The 16,967-nt window shown below is 57.1% G+C and overlaps 2 protein-coding genes across 4 annotated transcripts in view; one reads left to right on the top strand and one right to left on the bottom strand.

Annotated features, from left to right (window-relative positions):
* Window positions 1-3,936, top strand: part of CLSTN1 (calsyntenin 1) — a 71,160-nt gene extending 67,224 nt beyond the window's left edge. For both annotated transcript variants that reach the window (XM_023515164.1, XM_023515166.1), the window contains 3 exons: window positions 1,185-1,320; window positions 1,627-1,811; window positions 2,272-3,936. In XM_023515164.1, the coding sequence (XP_023370932.1) occupies window positions 1,185-1,320; window positions 1,627-1,811; window positions 2,272-2,466 (516 nt within the window). In that variant the 3' untranslated portion in view covers window positions 2,467-3,936. The remainder of the gene's footprint in view (window positions 1-1,184; window positions 1,321-1,626; window positions 1,812-2,271) is intronic.
* A 411-nt stretch (window positions 3,937-4,347) lies between these two features.
* PIK3CD (phosphatidylinositol-4,5-bisphosphate 3-kinase catalytic subunit delta) overlaps window positions 4,348-16,967 on the bottom strand; it is a 53,240-nt gene continuing 40,620 nt past the window's right edge. For both annotated transcript variants that reach the window (XM_023515229.1, XM_023515230.1), the window contains exons 5-25: window positions 15,579-15,807; window positions 15,258-15,487; window positions 14,658-14,837; window positions 14,310-14,459; window positions 13,820-13,909; window positions 12,614-12,835; window positions 11,759-11,855; window positions 11,541-11,671; window positions 11,117-11,167; window positions 10,840-11,007; window positions 10,635-10,756; window positions 10,295-10,438; window positions 9,996-10,095; window positions 9,709-9,887; window positions 9,513-9,625; window positions 9,237-9,315; window positions 8,635-8,802; window positions 7,513-7,636; window positions 7,232-7,377; window positions 6,778-6,910; window positions 4,348-5,892 (exon numbers count right to left, since the gene is read on the bottom strand). In XM_023515229.1, the coding sequence (XP_023370997.1) occupies window positions 5,755-5,892; window positions 6,778-6,910; window positions 7,232-7,377; window positions 7,513-7,636; window positions 8,635-8,802; window positions 9,237-9,315; window positions 9,513-9,625; window positions 9,709-9,887; window positions 9,996-10,095; window positions 10,295-10,438; window positions 10,635-10,756; window positions 10,840-11,007; window positions 11,117-11,167; window positions 11,541-11,671; window positions 11,759-11,855; window positions 12,614-12,835; window positions 13,820-13,909; window positions 14,310-14,459; window positions 14,658-14,837; window positions 15,258-15,487; window positions 15,579-15,807 (2,994 nt within the window). In that variant the 3' untranslated portion in view covers window positions 4,348-5,754. The remainder of the gene's footprint in view (window positions 5,893-6,777; window positions 6,911-7,231; window positions 7,378-7,512; window positions 7,637-8,634; window positions 8,803-9,236; window positions 9,316-9,512; window positions 9,626-9,708; window positions 9,888-9,995; window positions 10,096-10,294; window positions 10,439-10,634; window positions 10,757-10,839; window positions 11,008-11,116; window positions 11,168-11,540; window positions 11,672-11,758; window positions 11,856-12,613; window positions 12,836-13,819; window positions 13,910-14,309; window positions 14,460-14,657; window positions 14,838-15,257; window positions 15,488-15,578; window positions 15,808-16,967) is intronic.

Here is a 16,967-nt window from a genome sequence, read left to right as displayed (position 1 = left end):
CATCAACAGCTCACAGCAATCTCAAACTGTTGGGCTTAAGCAATTTTCTTGCCTCAGCCTCCCAAGTAGCTGGGACTACAGGCGCCCACCAGAACACCCTGCTATTTTTTTTTTGCAGTTGTCGTTGTTTAGCAGGCCTGGGCTGGGTTCAAACCCACCAGCCCCAGTGTATGTGGCCAGTGCTCTAACCACTGAACTACGAGCACCGAGCTGAGGATGCTGTTTAGAAAGAGTAGCCCCCAAAGAACCAGAGGCTCTCTGCAGTTTTGCCAGGTCCACTGGCCCTATTGTGAGTAAAGGTGGAGCCTTGCCCAGGGCAAAGGATGCTGACACATGGGACCCCTCTGGGCAGGGCTGATGTTGCCAAGGCCCATAGTGGTGACTCAGGGCCCAGTGGAGAGGGCAGCTTGCCCTGCTCCGAAATCTTCAATAGACACTCTACACATCATCAGCTTCATTGCTGAGGACCTTCGAGGTCTGGAGAAGGGGACCCAGAGGTACTCTCAGCAAATGAACACCTGCACCATGAACTCCAAAGCCGCGGGACGTCACGTGTGCTGTGCTACAGACCCAGTGCCTGTTTTGTTTGAGCCAAAGCTGACAGATGTGAAAGGAAGTGAATGGTTATAATTAGTGCTTTCGTGTGGCCCCAGTTTGGGGGAAAAGGAGGAAAAACGTCTATGCCAGCGTTGTCCAAACAACCCATGGGGAAGGACCCTTGGTGTGCTTTTTCCACTCTCTTGTGGGTGGTTTCTTTTTAAAATATAGTAAAAAATAATTTTACCGGTTTGGTGGCATTGTGCCGGTAATGCTGGGGCGGCTGAGATAGGAGGATCGCTTGAACCTAGGAGTTGAAGGCTGTAGTGAACTGTGGTGGTGCCTGTGCATAGCCACTGCACTCAAGCCTGGGCGACAGGAGAAACCCCCATCCCTATAAACCAAAAAGCTATGAGAAAAATGATATGATAGTGTTAAATTGTTACAACAGTTTCTAGGTGCTTACTTTGGATTTTTCCCTGTCCTTGTCTCAGACAGTTCCCCCTTCCCTCGTGCCAGTAGCAGAGCAGGGACCCCCCCCCAACCCCCCCCAGTGGCATTGGTCACACCAGCTGCTGAGCTCTGTCTCTCACCTCCTGGATGCGTTGAACAAGCCCCTCTCGTGATCCTCTCTGTCTCTGCTGCAGGTGAATGTCATCCACACAGCCAACCCCCTGGAGCACGTGAACCACATGGCTGCCCAGCCGCAGTTCGTGCACCCCGAGCATCGCTCCTTCGTTGATCTGTCTGGTCACAACCTGGCCAGTCCCCACCCATTCGCAGGTAGGGTGGTGAGAGGAGGCACCCGAGCAGAGGTGCCCATGCCATCCGAGCCGGGTCGGGGTGGGCAGAGCAGGATGCTCCTCCCGAGTCTGGACAACCCGAGTACTGAGGCCCTGGAGCTGTGGATCCCTGGGCCAGATGTGAGTTCTATGCTGAGCTTTTTCTAGTACTTCTGCTGTTAGGGGTCAGGTGCATCACGCTGATGTGCCCAATGTCCCAGCATAGCCAAGCAGGTCAGAGGCGTGATGGCCCTCGAGATTAGGTGACCCCCCCTAAAACTCCCGTCTGGTCTCAACTTCACTGCAGTTGTCCCCAGCACGGCGACCGTTGTGATTGTGGTGTGTGTCAGCTTCCTGGTTTTCATGATCATCCTGGGAGTGTTCCGGATCCGTGCTGCACACCAGCGCACCATGCGGGACCAGGACACCGGGAAGGAGAATGAGATGGACTGGGACGACTCTGCCTTGACAATCACCGTCAACCCCATGGAGGTAGGAGCACAGCCCTGGGCCTTGGAAAGACGAGTGTGGCCACAGCACCCTCCTGTTTTTATGAGTTGTGTCACGTAAACCTGCACAGCTCTGCGAGGTCAGGTGTCTTCGCTTCTCAGATGGGTAAACTGAGGCTCGGGAGGCCCTTCTTCAAGGCCAGGCTGCCTAGTAAGCGCAGAGCTGAGCTCCTGCTGGGGTTTGGTGCTCGCCCTCCGTCATCCCTGCCTTAGCACACCCGAGGTATTTCTAGGGTGCAGTGGCCCAGGGGGTGGCCAGAGGAGCTCTGCCTTCTTTTCACCTTGGACTAGGCAGCTTCTGGGACAGTCCCAGCCCCTGTGTGACTGAGGAGGGAGACACCAGGGGCAGGGTCCCTTTCTCTGTGGCTCCTGGGCAGTGAACGTCAGGTGACAGTTGCAGGCGGGGGCCAGGTAGCTCATGGGCCGCCTCTCCTCTTTGGCAGACGTACGAGGACCAGCACAGCAGTGAGGAGGAAGAGGAGGAAGAGGAGGAGGAGGAGAGCGAGGAAGGTGAGGAGGAGGATGACATCACCAGTGCAGAGTCGGAGAGCAGCGAGGAGGAGGAGGAGCAGGGTGACCAGCAGAGCGGGAGCCGGCAGCAGCAGCTTGAGTGGGACGACTCCACCCTCACTTACTGACCGCCCGCCATCCTCGTGTCTGCTTCAGAAGACTCTGCCGCCACCTGTCCTCCCAGTCCCAAGGGTCCACGATGTACAAAGTCATTTTGGCCAGTAGGTCTGCAGACCCCCCCCCCTCGCTGCCCGTTCGCTGTGCTCCGTGTGTAGGACGTAGGCTCCCGCCTGCCCCCTCTGCTCCATCACGCTCTGTCAGTCACTTGAGGTGCTGTCACCTCCCCTGGCCGCGTCCAGCGCCTACAGGGGCCCCACACATGCGTCTGGAGTCTCCTCCTGATGGCGAGAGGACGCTGGCCCCTCACACTCCAGAATAGCCACGATGACTAGACTTGGTGACAAAGGGTATCAAAATTGCTCACTCCCATCTGGTAATCATTTTTTTCTTTTTTTAAAAAAAGTTTTTATTTTTTCCAAACTAGTGCATGTATAAATAATGGCAGAATGGGGGTTAATATGTAGATGATTAACTGACTTTTTAATATTTTGTAAATAAATTGGGATTCTTCGTGTCCTTTGTGCTAGTGTACTCCAGGACTGGAATGTAAAGTTCAGGGCGCTGAGTGCAGGAGAGGCCCTGGGGCTCTTCCCCCTCTCTCCCCGACTCCAGGCCCCTCCCACCCCCTGCCCTCCCCACCCCACTCAGGTCTGGGTGTGGTGGGGCAGGTCGGGCACAGGCTCTGCTGCTCTGGACGGGTTGGGTGCCCCTCCTGGGAAGCTAGAAGTAGCCAGGGCTTGTCTGCGTCCTACCTGTCCCTATTTTGGTATTGGAGGGGGGGCTGCCAGGGTCCCTGGCTCTATACACTCCTCCCGTGACAGCAGCTCCCTGTGCAGTGGCCTGGACTCATTGTGTGCAGCCTTGTGGTTTCTACCTTATAAACGTGTCTCCCCACTGGCGGATGTGTATATAGGTTTTACTAATGGACAGGTGTCATGCAATTTTCTGAACACTTTGGAGACAACAACAGGCTTCGAGTGGTCTGTACCCAAAGGAGACCCTCTGACCTGAAGGCAAAGTGATGGAATTTCCCAAAACAGCCTGTGCTCTCCTCTCTCCTCCCCTGATCCCCTGTGGGACTCCCCCTGCTGTCTGGGGGAAACCCCCACCCCCTGTAGCCAGAGCCCCACTGCTTTGGTCGTGGGGGTTGGTGGAAGGAGAGAGGGTGGGCAGGATCCAAAACCCATGGGTGCACTTTGCTTTTCATTTACATGTAAAATTTTAGATTTCTACAACTAGGGGAAATCATTTTAAATACTCTTCTGTGACTCTGCTAGTTTCAAGGACTGATGGCTGTGCTGTTGTGTGGGGCCGTCCTCCTTGTCCTGTCCCTCCAGCTGCTCTGTTTAGACCATGGGTAGAGCAAACACAGAGGGGGACGTTGTCACGCTGTCACCGCCGCAGTATCCCTTTTCAGATGTGTATATTGATAGGTCAGAAAGTGTATACACTACAATAAAGTTCTGGTTCTAACTCCAGTTGGAGGGGGTTTGTTTTCTGTTGTGTTTTAGTTTTCGTCCTGCATTCTTTTTTTTCAGCCAAGAACATAAGGGCATAAAAAAGCTTTTATTTCTTCTCATCTGTCTCATTGCAAGGTTCCACAGAGTGTTGGTCTCAGCCCACATCAGTGACACTGAACTCACCTTCCCCGTACAGAAACATGAAATGATTTAAAATAATAGAAAGTCCCACTTCGGTGCCTGTGGCTCAAGTGGCTAAGGCGCCAGCCACATACACCTAAGGTGGCAGGTTCGAATCCAGCCTAGGCCCACCAAACAACGACAGCTGCAACCAAAAAATGGCTGGGTGCTGTGGTGGGCACCTGTTGTCCCAGCTACTTGGGAGCCTGAGGCAGGGGACTCGCTTGAGCCCAGGAGTTGGAGGTTGCTGTGAGCTGTGACGCCAGGGCACTCTACCCAGGGGGACAGCTTGAGGCTCTGTCTCAAAAAAAAAGTCCCTTCTCACCAGGCACACTCACTGTGCATTCCAGACCAGGGATCGCTGCGGCTGTACACAGCGTGTGCCCACGCTGGAAAGCACACAGACTCATTTAAATAAATAACCCAAACATGGGCACACCAGCCCTTCCTATGTCAGAGTGGGGGGTGGCGGGGACGGTGGGTCTTAGCACTTTAGTTGGGAATTAGGAATGTGGTCACTGGTGCCTGTGGCCAAGGCAGGAGCTCTGGGTGGCACTGACTGGTGCTGGCATTGGACTGCTAAGAGGGCAGCAACTTCTGGCTCTGCTAAGCCTTAGAAGGCTTTTGAGAGAAGTGTCACCCAGAGGGTCCTGAGCCGGCTAGCTGCTAACACTTAGGACATCCATGGCCATCTGAAAGCCTAGCATCCTGGCCCCATCTTCTGAGCTGGCTTCCAAAGGGAGAGGCCCCGGCACCTGCATTTTTAAAGCACCTCCTTTAGGAGGCCTGAGGTAATTAAGCCAGCACCATTTCAAACTAATCACTGCCAGAGAGGGCGATTCTGGTACCTGATTACCTTCACAGCAGGTTCCCAACTGACCTTCAGTAAAACCTGCTTCCCTAGGCAGCTTCCAGATAAACAGCTGCACAAAGTGTGGCTCCACCCGACCCGGCCTCGGGAATCTTTTTAACACAAGCCGGGAATCTTTTTAACACAAGCCGTGGAGGTTCAGTGAGGCATGTGGCTGTTACAATTTTCTTACCTGAAAACAAAACCACTTTATAGCAGACGTGAGGGAATTCCCATACTCAAAAGTCACTTTGAAAGTGAAGAGCCAACGTCCCTGAATCTAGAGGGCGCCCAGGCTTCCCTGGGAGCTGCCGGAACTCAGTCACGCAAGACACGCATAGAGGGTTGCACCAAGGTGGCAGGGGGTGAACTGAGATTGAGGCGTCCTGACCGGACAATAGGCACCAGGTGACTGCCAGGGCCACGGCCAGGCAGTCTGGCAGGGAGTCTGGGGAAGGTTCCCCCAGGAGAACAGTCTCTGCTGGGCCCAGATCCACAGCTGGAAGACTCAGGGTGACAATCCCGCAGCAGAGAGCACGCCTGGTGTCCTGTCAAAGCCCAGCGCTCTGGAGGACATTGGACAATGCCCCTCTCCTGCACAAACGATGCATTTCCGTTTATGGCTATTTAGTTCCTTAAACATTTCAAGTCATAAATAAATAACCAGTGTAAACAAAAGGCAGTTGTGTAGGTTCTTTCCCACGAGGTACAGTTCAGGCTTCAGCCCCTTTCAGGACGGACCCGCGGTGCCTGGCTCTCCCGGACGGTGGCTGGCCGCGCACCCTGGCCCAGGGCTGCGAGGGCTGCTACTGCCTGTTGTCTTTGGACACGTTGTGTGCCAGCCAGTTCACTTTGGTCTTCCAGCTCTCCCGGAGGGCTTCATTGAACTTCACTCGGAAGTGCTTTAGCGCCTCCTCCTCCGTTTTCCCCAGCGCCAGAGAGTCCTGAGACCAGATCACCACGGCACGGTTAACGCTCTGGGCCCCGCCAGTGCCCTGTCACGCAGCCCTGTCTGGGAACTTTAAATTGCCTCCTAACAGAGCCACCCGTTAGGAGAACGCCACCCTGCATCTCCCTTGAGAAAACCTCTTTATTCTGATTCCAAACTCAGACTCCTGATCCTCCCTCAAATTAAGATGTCAAAGACGTTTTGGCCCCAAAGCCCTCTCAGGGTGCCAGGTGGCCTCACCTACCCCACTGGAGACAGCGATTCAGTAAAAAGGAACAGCTTGATTCTGCAAGGAAGTGTGTGTCACCTCACCACCCTCACTCCCCCGCCCCTCACAAACTGAAGACACCGGAAGGAAAAACATATTTTAAAAGGTACAGAGGGAGGCCGGGCACAGTGGCACAAGCCTGCAGTCCCAGCCACTTGGGGGTGGGGGCAAAAGTAGGAGAATCGCCTGAGCCCAGGAGTTTGAGGCTACAGCAAGCTCTGATGGCACCTGTGAACAGCCACTGCTCTATAGCTGGGGTGACAGCAAAACTATCTCTAAGAAGAATATATAATATAATTAAATAGAAACAGAGGCAACCCTGCTTCATCCAGCCCTCTCAGTGTACATATGGAAACAGCTATAGCCTATCAGGACAAGTGGGTCGACCCAGGGAGATAAACACATCTGTAACCAAGCAGACTACACCCAGCCTGCTGGACAGCTCTAGCCACTCCCCTAGCTCCAAGACCCCACTGCTGGCACAAGTAGAAGGAACACAGAGCTTGGAGGGTCCTGTGGGGTCCGCTGCACTCAGGACCTTCCTAGGTTGCACTGGTCAGGGGCAGGACCTGGGTGTCTACAGTGACACCTGGTCTCCTGCCTGGCACGTACCTTGAGATACTGGATGTCTTTAGAGCAGCTGAGCTCGGGCAGGCCTGCTGCCCGCATCAGGGCAAAGAGGTGGAGGAAGAGGAGTCCGTGGCGCCGCAGGATGGTGTAGGCTTTCTCGCAGTAGCCCCGGAACCTGCAGGGTGCAGGCAGAGGTGGTGAGGTTCTGAGACCCACAGCCACTCACAGCCCGAGGCCAGATGGCCAGTCTGCACCTTCCCCCAGGGCCTGCCCTTATCCTGGAACCCAATGCACACAGCCCCTGGTTCTTCTAACTGCCCTGTTTCTACAGCCTTCTTCCCATATTGCCCCAGAAGGGCACAGGGTTGGGGGCTCATGTTCAAACTCCATCAGCAAGCCAGGGGTGAGGGGCCAGGAGTGGGGCTGAGGGCTGAGTCCCTATCCTTCACCCTGCCTGGGAACACCACCCCTTGCCCTGGGGCCCAGGCACCCTCACCTTTCAAATTTCTCACTATTATTAGTCTTGCCCTGCTGAATCACATGGACAAAGTCATAGGTGAGGATGAATGGGACTCGCTCACGGTTGATTCCAAACTTGGTCTTGAAATTCCCCAGGAAGTGTCCAAAATCAATGTGGAATAGCTGAGGAAAGGGAAGGATGAGGATGAAAGGTGTCAGAGCAGAAGCGGCAGGGCTGAGGACACCATGCCCAGGGCTGTGTGCCAGACAGAAGGACCAGAAGACAGGCCTGCGTGACGCCACCCACACTGCCCCTACCTGCCCACTCTCACGGATCATGATGTTGTCGCTGTGCCGGTCACCAATGCCCAGCACGTACGTGGCCACACAGTACCCAGCACATGACAGGGTAAACTCCTCGATGGCTCGATCCAGGGCTTCCCTGGGTGGGGAATATTGAAAATCATGGCCAGGGGCCAGGCATGGTGGCTCACACTTGTAATCCTAACACTCTGGGAGGCCGAGGCAGGTGGATTGCTTGAGCTCAGGAGTTCGAGACCAGCCTGAGCAAGAGCAAGACCCCACACATCTCTGATAAAAATAGAAAACCTAGCCAGGCATTGTGGCAGGCATCTGTAGTCCTAGGTATTCGGGAGGCTGAGGCAAGGGAATCACTTAAACCTAGGAGTTAGAGGTTGCTGTGAGCTATGATGCCACCACACTCTACCCGGGGTGACAGAGAGAGACAGTGTGCCAAAAAAGAAGAAAAAGAAAGAAAAGGAGAAGAGAAAAGACAAGAAAACGAAACAAAACCGTGGCCACACCATTTTGTAGCTCCTTCTACCACAAACTGGAATATTACTCCCTCTCCCCTCAAATCTGGCCTTGTGTCAACAGAATGTGGAGGAAGCAATGCCAGGCATCATTACAGATGCTATCCCAGAGTCAAGGCTTTACCCTGCAGATCTTAAACCCACTCGCACCCTAGACACTGCTGTGGAGGGAAGCTCAGGCTGGTGCACTAAATGAGGCGGCCACATTCAGAGAGGGAGGGCTGTCGGCCAGTGCCAAGGCCCCAGGTGTAGGCTTATTTCCTCCAGGCCCAGTGACGGTACCAGATGACAGCCAGTTGCATGAGTGGTTCCAAGCAAGACCAGCAGAAGAACCACTCTTCTTCTGAGCCAAGCTCATTGCTGGTTTGTGACCGGACCATACATAGCTGTTCTAAGGCCTTACATTTTGGGTCACATCACCCAGCAACAGACAATGTATACTCAGGAACAGAGCCTCAAGCCACCCTGACCCAGATATAGGCTGGTCCTCAGCTGAGCCAATATCCACAGAGCCTACTCCCTCACCTTTGACACCAATGAGGCAGGCCCTTCCACACCACACCTCTCTTGGAAAGGAAGGGCATCTATCCCTGGCCCCGAGACCTACCCAGGGTTCTTGGACTTGAGCCAGTTGAGCAGGGCATCCTTGTTGAAGGCAGCTGTGGCTGCCATGTTGCTCTTGTTCAGCTGGATGTTGGCGATGGTGTCTGAGCGAAGCACCACCTCAATGAGGCCTGTGCGGTCCCCAGTGGGGAGGCAGCCATAAGGGGTCATCCTAGGCAAGCAGCAGGAGGGATGTCCAAATGCCATGGTCAAGGGCTGTCCCTGGGATTCCCTGACTCTCAGAAGCTACAGGTACCCCCCAAATCTTGCTGGGCTCTGAGGGACGCAGCCTTGGAGACACCTGTGCCCACGATGCAGACAGCACCATGGCTAAGCTCATATTTGCTCAGAGAAGGATAAGTTAGGGGGCTCAGAGGAAGATGCCAGAATGGGGCGGGAAGCCAGAGATGCCTGGGCAAAGGAAACTGCTCGTAGCAAGATAGCTGCTAAGCACCGGGGGGTGGGGGGTGTCCTCCCTGCCCAGTCTGTTGCCCTACTGCTAGCCTCACCCCTAGTTTTAAACCTCCCCCTGCTCTTCCTAGAATAGCCCTATTCCAGGCTGAGATGCTAATGTTGGTTTTGACAGAGTCCTGGTAGCCCCCTCACCTCAGGTCCAGCCCCTCCTGCTTCCACAGAATGTCCATGAGCTGGATCATCTGCAGAGTCAGCATGTCCTGGCGGAGGTCTGTGAGGGCAGCCAGCAGAAGAAGAGCGTGAGTTTTTAATGGGTTCTCTGTTTCCAGCTGAGCCCAGGCCCCTAAGTCGTGGGACTCTCATCTCCCCAGCTGCCTTCTGGGAGCACCCCCTAAACCCCGAGGGCAGTGAGGATGGCTGTGGGGAAGCCAAAGCCTTGGCCGCTGCCCCGGGTCCAGCCTGGCTCACCATCCCCGTTTTTGAAGATGATGCCCACGCAGCCATCACCGCCCGCCTGCTCGTTGCTGTACATGATCCACAGGGGCTTCATCTTGGAGTCCATGAAGGTGCACTGCTCCACACTGCCGGGCAGAGAGTGGGTCAGCGGGCTCCTCCACAGGCCTCCAGAGGGTGGAGCCCCTCACTGGGCCTGGTTCAGGCTCACCAGACTTCGGCCAGCAGGGTGCTGGGGTCGAGCGGGGACTGCAGGTGGGAGAGCGCCTCCAGGTACGCATCCTGGCGCATGCACAGGTGCATCAGCTCCTTGGCCTGGGGCTTGGTGGTCTTCTGGGAGCTCACCTTGACGAAGTCGTTCAGGGCTTTCATTTTGCCTAATGCTTCCCCCTGGCAGGGAGACGGGAGGGTGGCAGTGGGCAGGTGCTGCACCCCTGCTACCCCAGGGGGTGTGAAGGGACCCCAGGGCCTGACCCTGCCCACTGGGCAGAGCCTTACCTGCTTCATCAGCACCTTCATGTGGTGGGTGCTGCCCCTGCAGTAGGCCTCCAGGATAAGGCCAAAGCGCAGAGCCACCGATGGCACGTGCATCTCAGAGCTGGAGGGGACAGGAGGGGCTTAGCCTTGCTAGGCAGGGCCACATGACCCTGCCACTTGGAAGGATCTGGGGCGACTGGGATACCCGGGCCTGCTGGTAACGTGAGGTCAGCAGGCCAGAGGCCCCTCCTCCCCACAGCCTCCCAGGGAGCCGCAGGGGCTGGGGTTTCCAGGGGACTGGCCGGGGCGAATCCAGCTACCGGAGGTGCCAGAAGAGGAAGTGGCCGATCCTGCGGTTGGCCAGGGCCCGGTCCAGCAAGAACCTGGTCAGCTCACAGTCCAGGTAGGACTCGTACTTGAGCACCTGCACCAGCTGCAGCAGGTACTGGAACAGCTCGTCGTCCCTGCAGGGCAGGAGGGCTGCTGGGGCCTGGAGCTTCTCGACTTGGACGGGGACAGTAGCTGGTGTGGGTAGCAGGGTTGGGAGCGGCAGGGCCAGGGTCGGGGGAGGCTAAGCTTTCTCCTGAGTAGGCCCGTGGGGGAGGTTCGGTCCCTACTTGGCACCCGCCTGCAAGGAGGTCAGGGTAGAGCCTGACTCACGTGAGTTTCCGCAGGGACTTGATGGCAAAGGAGCCCACATGGCAGTCGGGGAAACTGAAGTCCAGCAGCTCCAGGGCACTCAGGACCGGCAGCTCGGGCCAGGAGCACAACAGGTAGAGCATCTGGGGAGGCCCAGCGGTGAGGGGAGTGGGCAGCGGGGCTGCGGGTCTGCCCGCCCAGCTCTGCCCCAGGCATCCTCCCCCACCTGGGCCACATCCTCATGCTTGTTCCACTTGGTGACCAGCAGCAGCCGGGCCAGCGCCTCCGGGAAGCGCTCCTGGACTTCGTGCCGCAGCTTCCACACCAGGTCCTTCTCGTGCTCATACAGCTCCGCGGAGCCCCTTCGCTCCAGGATCTCTCTCAGCTGCAGCTGCTGAAGGGTGCAGGCAGGCGAGGGGCACCAGTGGGTGAGGGCCACCAGTGGGTGAGGGCCCTGGTGCCAGGCTGGTCCCCCCACCAGCACCCCCAAGGCCCCAGCTCACCTCCTCCTCCGTGATGCGCCCACACTCACTGTGCCGTCCCAGCTCCAGGATCTACAACAAGCGGTGGTGCTTAGAGTCCCCCAGGGCCAGAGCCAGCCCTGCTGGGAATCCGGGTACCCTGTCCCTACCTCGGCACCACTGCCAGGTCATTCTTGGCGATGGAGACTGTCCTGTGCACTCTAGGGCATTTAGCAGCACAGCATCCCCCACCTCTACCCTCAGGGTGCCAAAAGCATCCCTCCCACTAGCTGTGATGACATATTGTCCAATGTCCCCTAGTGGACGCAGCCACTGGCTGTGGGCAGATCCTGGTGTGGGTGGAAGTCTACCCTCTGCAGAGCTCCAGAAGCAGAGCCAAAGGGCTCCTTGTTGGCCCCTAGGCCTCCAGCAGGGTAGGCCCAGACCTCAGGGGAGCCTCACTGACCTTCTCCAGGGCAGGGTAGTACACAGGGTGGGGGGCCACCTCGGGCAGGAAGATGACCAGGGCAGCAGCACTCTCCGTGTTAGGGTTGCCACGCACAGTTCCCGCAGGGTTCAGCAGTTCCCCTTTCTCATCTGACACAGGGACAGATGACATTGCGTAGGAAAGGCCACCATCTCTGGGACCCCCCTATCCCCACAGCTGCTCCCCCCAGGGCCAACCTGGGGCGGAGGGCCACATGTAGAGGCAATGTTCCCCGGTCTTGAGCTGGTCTTTGTAGTCAAACAGCATGAGGTTGGCCCAGGCTATGGGGCAGTCCTGGGAGAGGATCATGGGCAGGTCAGGGCCAGCCACTCCACATGTGCTCATCTGCAGAGTGGGGCTAGCCCCTCTCCCAAAACAAGCCTCCTCCTCCTCCTGACTCCCAGGGGTTGGCGAGGGAGAAGAGCAGAGCTCACCTGAGGTCTCCCACTCAGATCCCCCAAAGGCCATACTGAGGGAAGGGGAAGATCACTGTTTCCTTTTTCCTCTTGGGGTCCCAGCAACAAAGCCAGCAAGGTCAGCCGCTTCATGGCTCCCTTCTGCCCCGACCCTCATCTTCACTCCCCACCTTCATCCCTAGCCCCCATCCTCATCCTTAGCCTGGCTTCTAGAGAAACTCCAAACAAGCCTCACCAGCCCCAGAGGGCCGGCCCAGCTCAGCAATGGGTGAGTCAGCTCGGCAGGGGGCAGTCACATCCCGGTCCTGTCACTCAGTGCCAGCCCCCCTCCTGCCTAGGCCAGCCACTGACTCAGCCCTCTGTTTCCCTGAGGACAGCTGTGCTCATCCTCCACTCCAGGGAGCTGCCTCCAGGCTCCTGGTCCATTTTCTAAGTCAGTCTGCTCAGGAGTCCAGGGTCTCAAAAGTCATGTGGGCAGGTTTGATGGCCAGCCTGGGACAGAACAGGAGGCAGAGGACCTCCCAGGTGCCCCATCCCCAGGTTGCATGGTTGCCAGCGGTGGGATAGTGGGGAACAACCAGCAAGGGCCCTCTGGCTCTCTGAGGCTGCACACCTCACGGCCGGCCCCAGACCTACCGCCTTCTTGGACTTCTTCTTGGTGGAGCGAGCCTTCTTGGCCTTCTCAATCACGGCATAGAGAGCAAAGCAGAGCCGGGCCATGCGTGGCAGGTCACAGATGCTGATGTCGAACTCCAGCCGCTGCTTCCACACAGGCTCAGAGCACACGTTCACCTCTGAGCTGGACACCGTCTTGCACAGCATCTCGTGGCCGTGGAAGAGGCCGGCCTGTACTACCAGCTGTGGGAGTTGTTGTGCAGGGTGAGGGCGGCAGAGCCTCCCTGCACTCCCACCCCACATGCTCCAGAGGTCCAAATCTCCTCCTTACAGGGCATCCATCCCCCGTGGGTCTGAATCCCACTTCCCATGTGGAAGAGGGTGGCCCAGCAGGAGGCCTGAGTGGGACAAGCAGCCACGGGTCAAGGGGTGCCATGGGCTGTCTTAGCTCCCCGACTCTGGGGGACCTGAGAACATATCCACACCCCTTTCCTCCTCAGTTTCCCCATCAGCAGGAGTTCCAGGGGCCCTTCTTGCTTTGATGTTTTAGGGCTCCCTATATCTCTGGGAGTCCCATGAGCCCCCTGTGCGTGGGGAAGGATTTTTACTGCCATCTGAATACCCTGCCCCCTCCAGTCCCACCTGACAGGCTCCTTCTGGAAGCCCCTCTGACCCAATCCTCCAGATTTTCCTGCCATGGGTACTCAGACCTGCCCTGCTTATAAAAATATCCCAGCAGGAGACCCAACATCTAGATTCAGCTATTGGGCCCCACAGTGGGACAATAAAACCCACACCTGTGGGCTGTTGAGATGGAGCCTGGGAGTGTCATAAGCAGACACCAGCCTGGCTGGGCTCCTTGCTGTCCTTGCAGCACAGAGGCGGCCACAGTCCCTGCCTCTGAGGCAGGTGTAACCCCCACAGGCTGCAGGCCCCCGAGCCAGCTTCTGTCTGTGCCTGGCCCCTCCTCCGTCTCTGCCTGGGTTGAGGCTGGCCACACAAGCTCACCAAAGCCAAATACCCAGAAGGCCCCTGAGTTTCTAGGAATCAGCCTCGCTGGGCGGCTTGCTTCCCTCCCCCTTCCTGTTTTGAAGCCGTCACAAGCACCCCAGGCGGGGTGCTGGGTAATGTGGTCAGGAGGCTTTCCTGTGATCCCCTCTTTCCTCTGCCACCCCTCTAGGCCACAGCCACTTTGCACCAAAAATGCTGCTTCCCACTGGCTCCTACCTTCATCCGCTCATCGGCGTTCACTTTGCTGCCCTGGATCAGCTCAATGCAGAGTGGCTGCTCCAGGGACCACAGGGACACTGAGAAGGGCTGGGATGGGGGGAGAAGAAAGGGCTGTTACAGCAGCTGAGGACAAGGCCCCGGGCCACGTGGTGGCAGAATGAGAGGATGTGACAGGTTTGTGGCAAGACCTGTGCGCCTATCCACGCACCATCCTTTACCAGAAACCAGCTGTGCAGGTGCCCTGGGGCCCTGTACCCCCAAGTCTACAGAGCAGAAGGTGGCAGAAAGCCTGGCCTAGGGGTTGCCTCCCACTGGCAGTTCAGACAGGCCCCAGCCTGGGACATCAGTCCTGTTGGCCTCCTGAGCTCAAGCCCCAATTCCCCATACCTTGTGACCCATGGCCCCTGGACCCACCTGGTGGGTACTGCCCAGTGGGCTCTGGGTGGGACAATAGATGGGGGAGAGGGAACAGGAGGAGACCTCTTACCTTCTTCATGGGTATGGGGGGTGGTTTGGTGCGTGGTTTCTGGCTCTGGGGGGCAGGGTCGCTCTGCTCGTCCCGCATGGCCAGAATAGAGGATGAGTGGACCATGGTCAGGTGGGGGGTCAGTCCGCTGTGCAGGCAGCTGCAGATGTACTAGGGAGTGCCAGGTGAGCTGCCGATGGGAGGCTCCCACGTGACCACTGCCCACCCGGGCCCAGGGGATGGGGAGGGGTCATGCAGGTCTTCCCTGCCCCTATCCACCTCCTGAAGATGGAGCCCCTCCTTGGGCACCAGAAGGGCCATCCCCATAAGGCCGGGACCTGGGACACAGGGGTCCTGTGCAGGCCTCACCTGGAACTGACAGAGTGGGTAGCTGCCATACAGGTACTCGTGCCTGCCATTGACCCGCAGTGCGTAGTCCTCGGGCTGCTCCACCAGGGGCTGCCGGAACACCGTGGCCTTCTTCCGGAGGGCACAGGCCATCAGTGCCAGGGGCACATCCTTGGTGGACACCTGGAAGGTGAAGCTCTCCTGGGGGAGGAGGGAGGGTCAGCCCTCTGCCCTTGAGGCCCCCTGGGAGTTCTAAGGCAGGGGCAGGGTTGCCTATCTGTCTGTATTAGGTAGCCCCATCCCTCCAGAAGTAAGGCCCCCTTAAGGGCCGGGTCCAGGTGGTCATTGATGAGCGCACAGAGCTGACCGACACTTAGGAAAGATCTGTTCAAGAAATGAACAGACCAATAACCAACCGCCAATGCCACATGGTCGTTCTGCCATGGCACACTCACCTGGTGGGATGTTTGCCAAGCCCCCCACATGCAAGGACACCTGGCAAATACCATCTGATGCTATTGGGAAGGGGGTAGGTTTGGGGAGCTCACCCATGACTAGGGAGCTCTATGGGAGGGGTCCCCCATGGACATGGCAGTTAGGACACCTCAGGCTGTGGCTCACCTCACTGCCTTCGAACTTGACATTGACCAGCAAGGCCCGGTTGGGGAGCCGCAGAGTGCCACCTCCCCAGCCCCGTGCTGAGGGCTCCAGCTGGAGGGGGCAGCTATACTGCAGCCAGGCCTCCCAGCCCAGCTGTTGCCGCCGGGCAGCCGCCTCCTCACAGAACTGGCGCATCTTGGTGCGAAAATCGTTCACCTCTGGGTCATGCAAAGAATCAAACTCGTGCAGGCCTGTGGGGCGGGGAGAGGCTGGTCAGCGCACAGGGTGTGGGTGGGGAGCCAAGAAGGGCTGGCCCCAGGCTGCTGTCCCAGGCAGGGGTACCTTTGCCAATCAGGAGGCTGATTTGTGAATTGATGAGCTTCTTTACACGGTCACCCTCACGGGCCACCAGGCGCAGGACAGGCAGGAAGGGCTGGACGTCACACAGCCGCCGCTGCTCATCCTCCAGCTCCTGCTGCTCTGCGGTTTGGTTGACACAGGTGAACACGTAGGCCTCGGGGCCACTGAGCATGTGGAAGAGCGGCTCATACTGGGCACGGTGCCACAACAGCTGAGGAGACAATCACTGGTCAGCCTCTCCAGGCTGAAGCTGCAGGTGGGTAGAGGGCTGGCCTCTAGCTAGGGGTCTCACCCATAGGACCCTCCCAGAGGACAAAGGCAAACCCAGGATGTGTGTCCTCTGCAGACACCTGGGTGCCGCCCAAGTGGGTGGACAGGCTTCTCTGTCACCCTTTCTGGAGAGTGCACCAGGCCTGGTGGTGGCATGTCATGCAGGCTGCCCTTCAGAGCTCAGAGACCATCCTAGGTTATCCCAAGGGATTGCTAGACACAATCTTTGAGTCCCCCTCAGCTAATCGTCCTGATGTTCCTCATCCTGATTTTTTTTTTGTTTTTTGAGACAGAGGCTCACTATGTTACCCTCAGTAGAGTGCAGTGGCATCACAGCTCACAGCAACCTCAAACTCTTGAGCTTAAGCGATTCTCTTGCCTCAGCCTACTAGCAGCTGGGACTACAGGTGCCCACCACAATGCCTGGCTACTGTTTTGCTATTGTTGTCATTGTTGTTTAGCAGACCCTGGCCAGGTTCGAACCCAATAGCCCCAGTGCATGTAGCCGGAACCCTAACCACTGAGCTATGGGAGCCAAGCCTTTTTTTTTTTTTTTTTTTTTTTGAGATAAAGTTTCACCCTGTGCCCTGGGTAGAGTGCCATGGTGTCATCATAGCTCACAAGAACCTCAAACTCTTGGGCTTGAGCAATTCTCTTGCCTCAGCCTCTCCTGTAACTGATACTACAGGCACCTGTCACAACGCCAGGCTAGTTTTTCTGTTTTTAGTGGAGGCTGGGTCTCACTTTTTTCTCAGGCTTGTCTCAAACTCCTACGCTCAAGCAACCCACCTACCTTGGCCTCCCAGAGTGCCAAGGATTACAGATGTGAGCTATTGCGCCCAGCCTCCTCATCCTGATTTTTAAATGCTGGAAACTAATTCAGAAACATTTAACCTACTGAGTGAGCCAAGAAAACCTTTTTGTGGAGCATGGTCATTTAAGGCCATCAAGGTGTGCTCAGGTGAGGAGCCTCCAGAGAGAACAGGAAAGGAGGAAAGACCCCCATGCTGCTACCATAGGCAACGGCTAATTATGGTCTGTCAAGCAATGGGATAACACAGAGCAATGGCATAGTCTAAGGAAGTGCCCAAAGGTGACCAA

The sequence above is a fragment of the Otolemur garnettii genome, unplaced genomic scaffold (assembly GCF_000181295.1).
Source record: "Otolemur garnettii isolate 467f Iridium unplaced genomic scaffold, OtoGar3 scaffold00067, whole genome shotgun sequence".
Lineage (NCBI taxonomy): Eukaryota > Metazoa > Chordata > Mammalia > Primates > Galagidae > Otolemur > Otolemur garnettii.
This window is presented reverse-complemented; position numbering and strand designations above follow the sequence as displayed.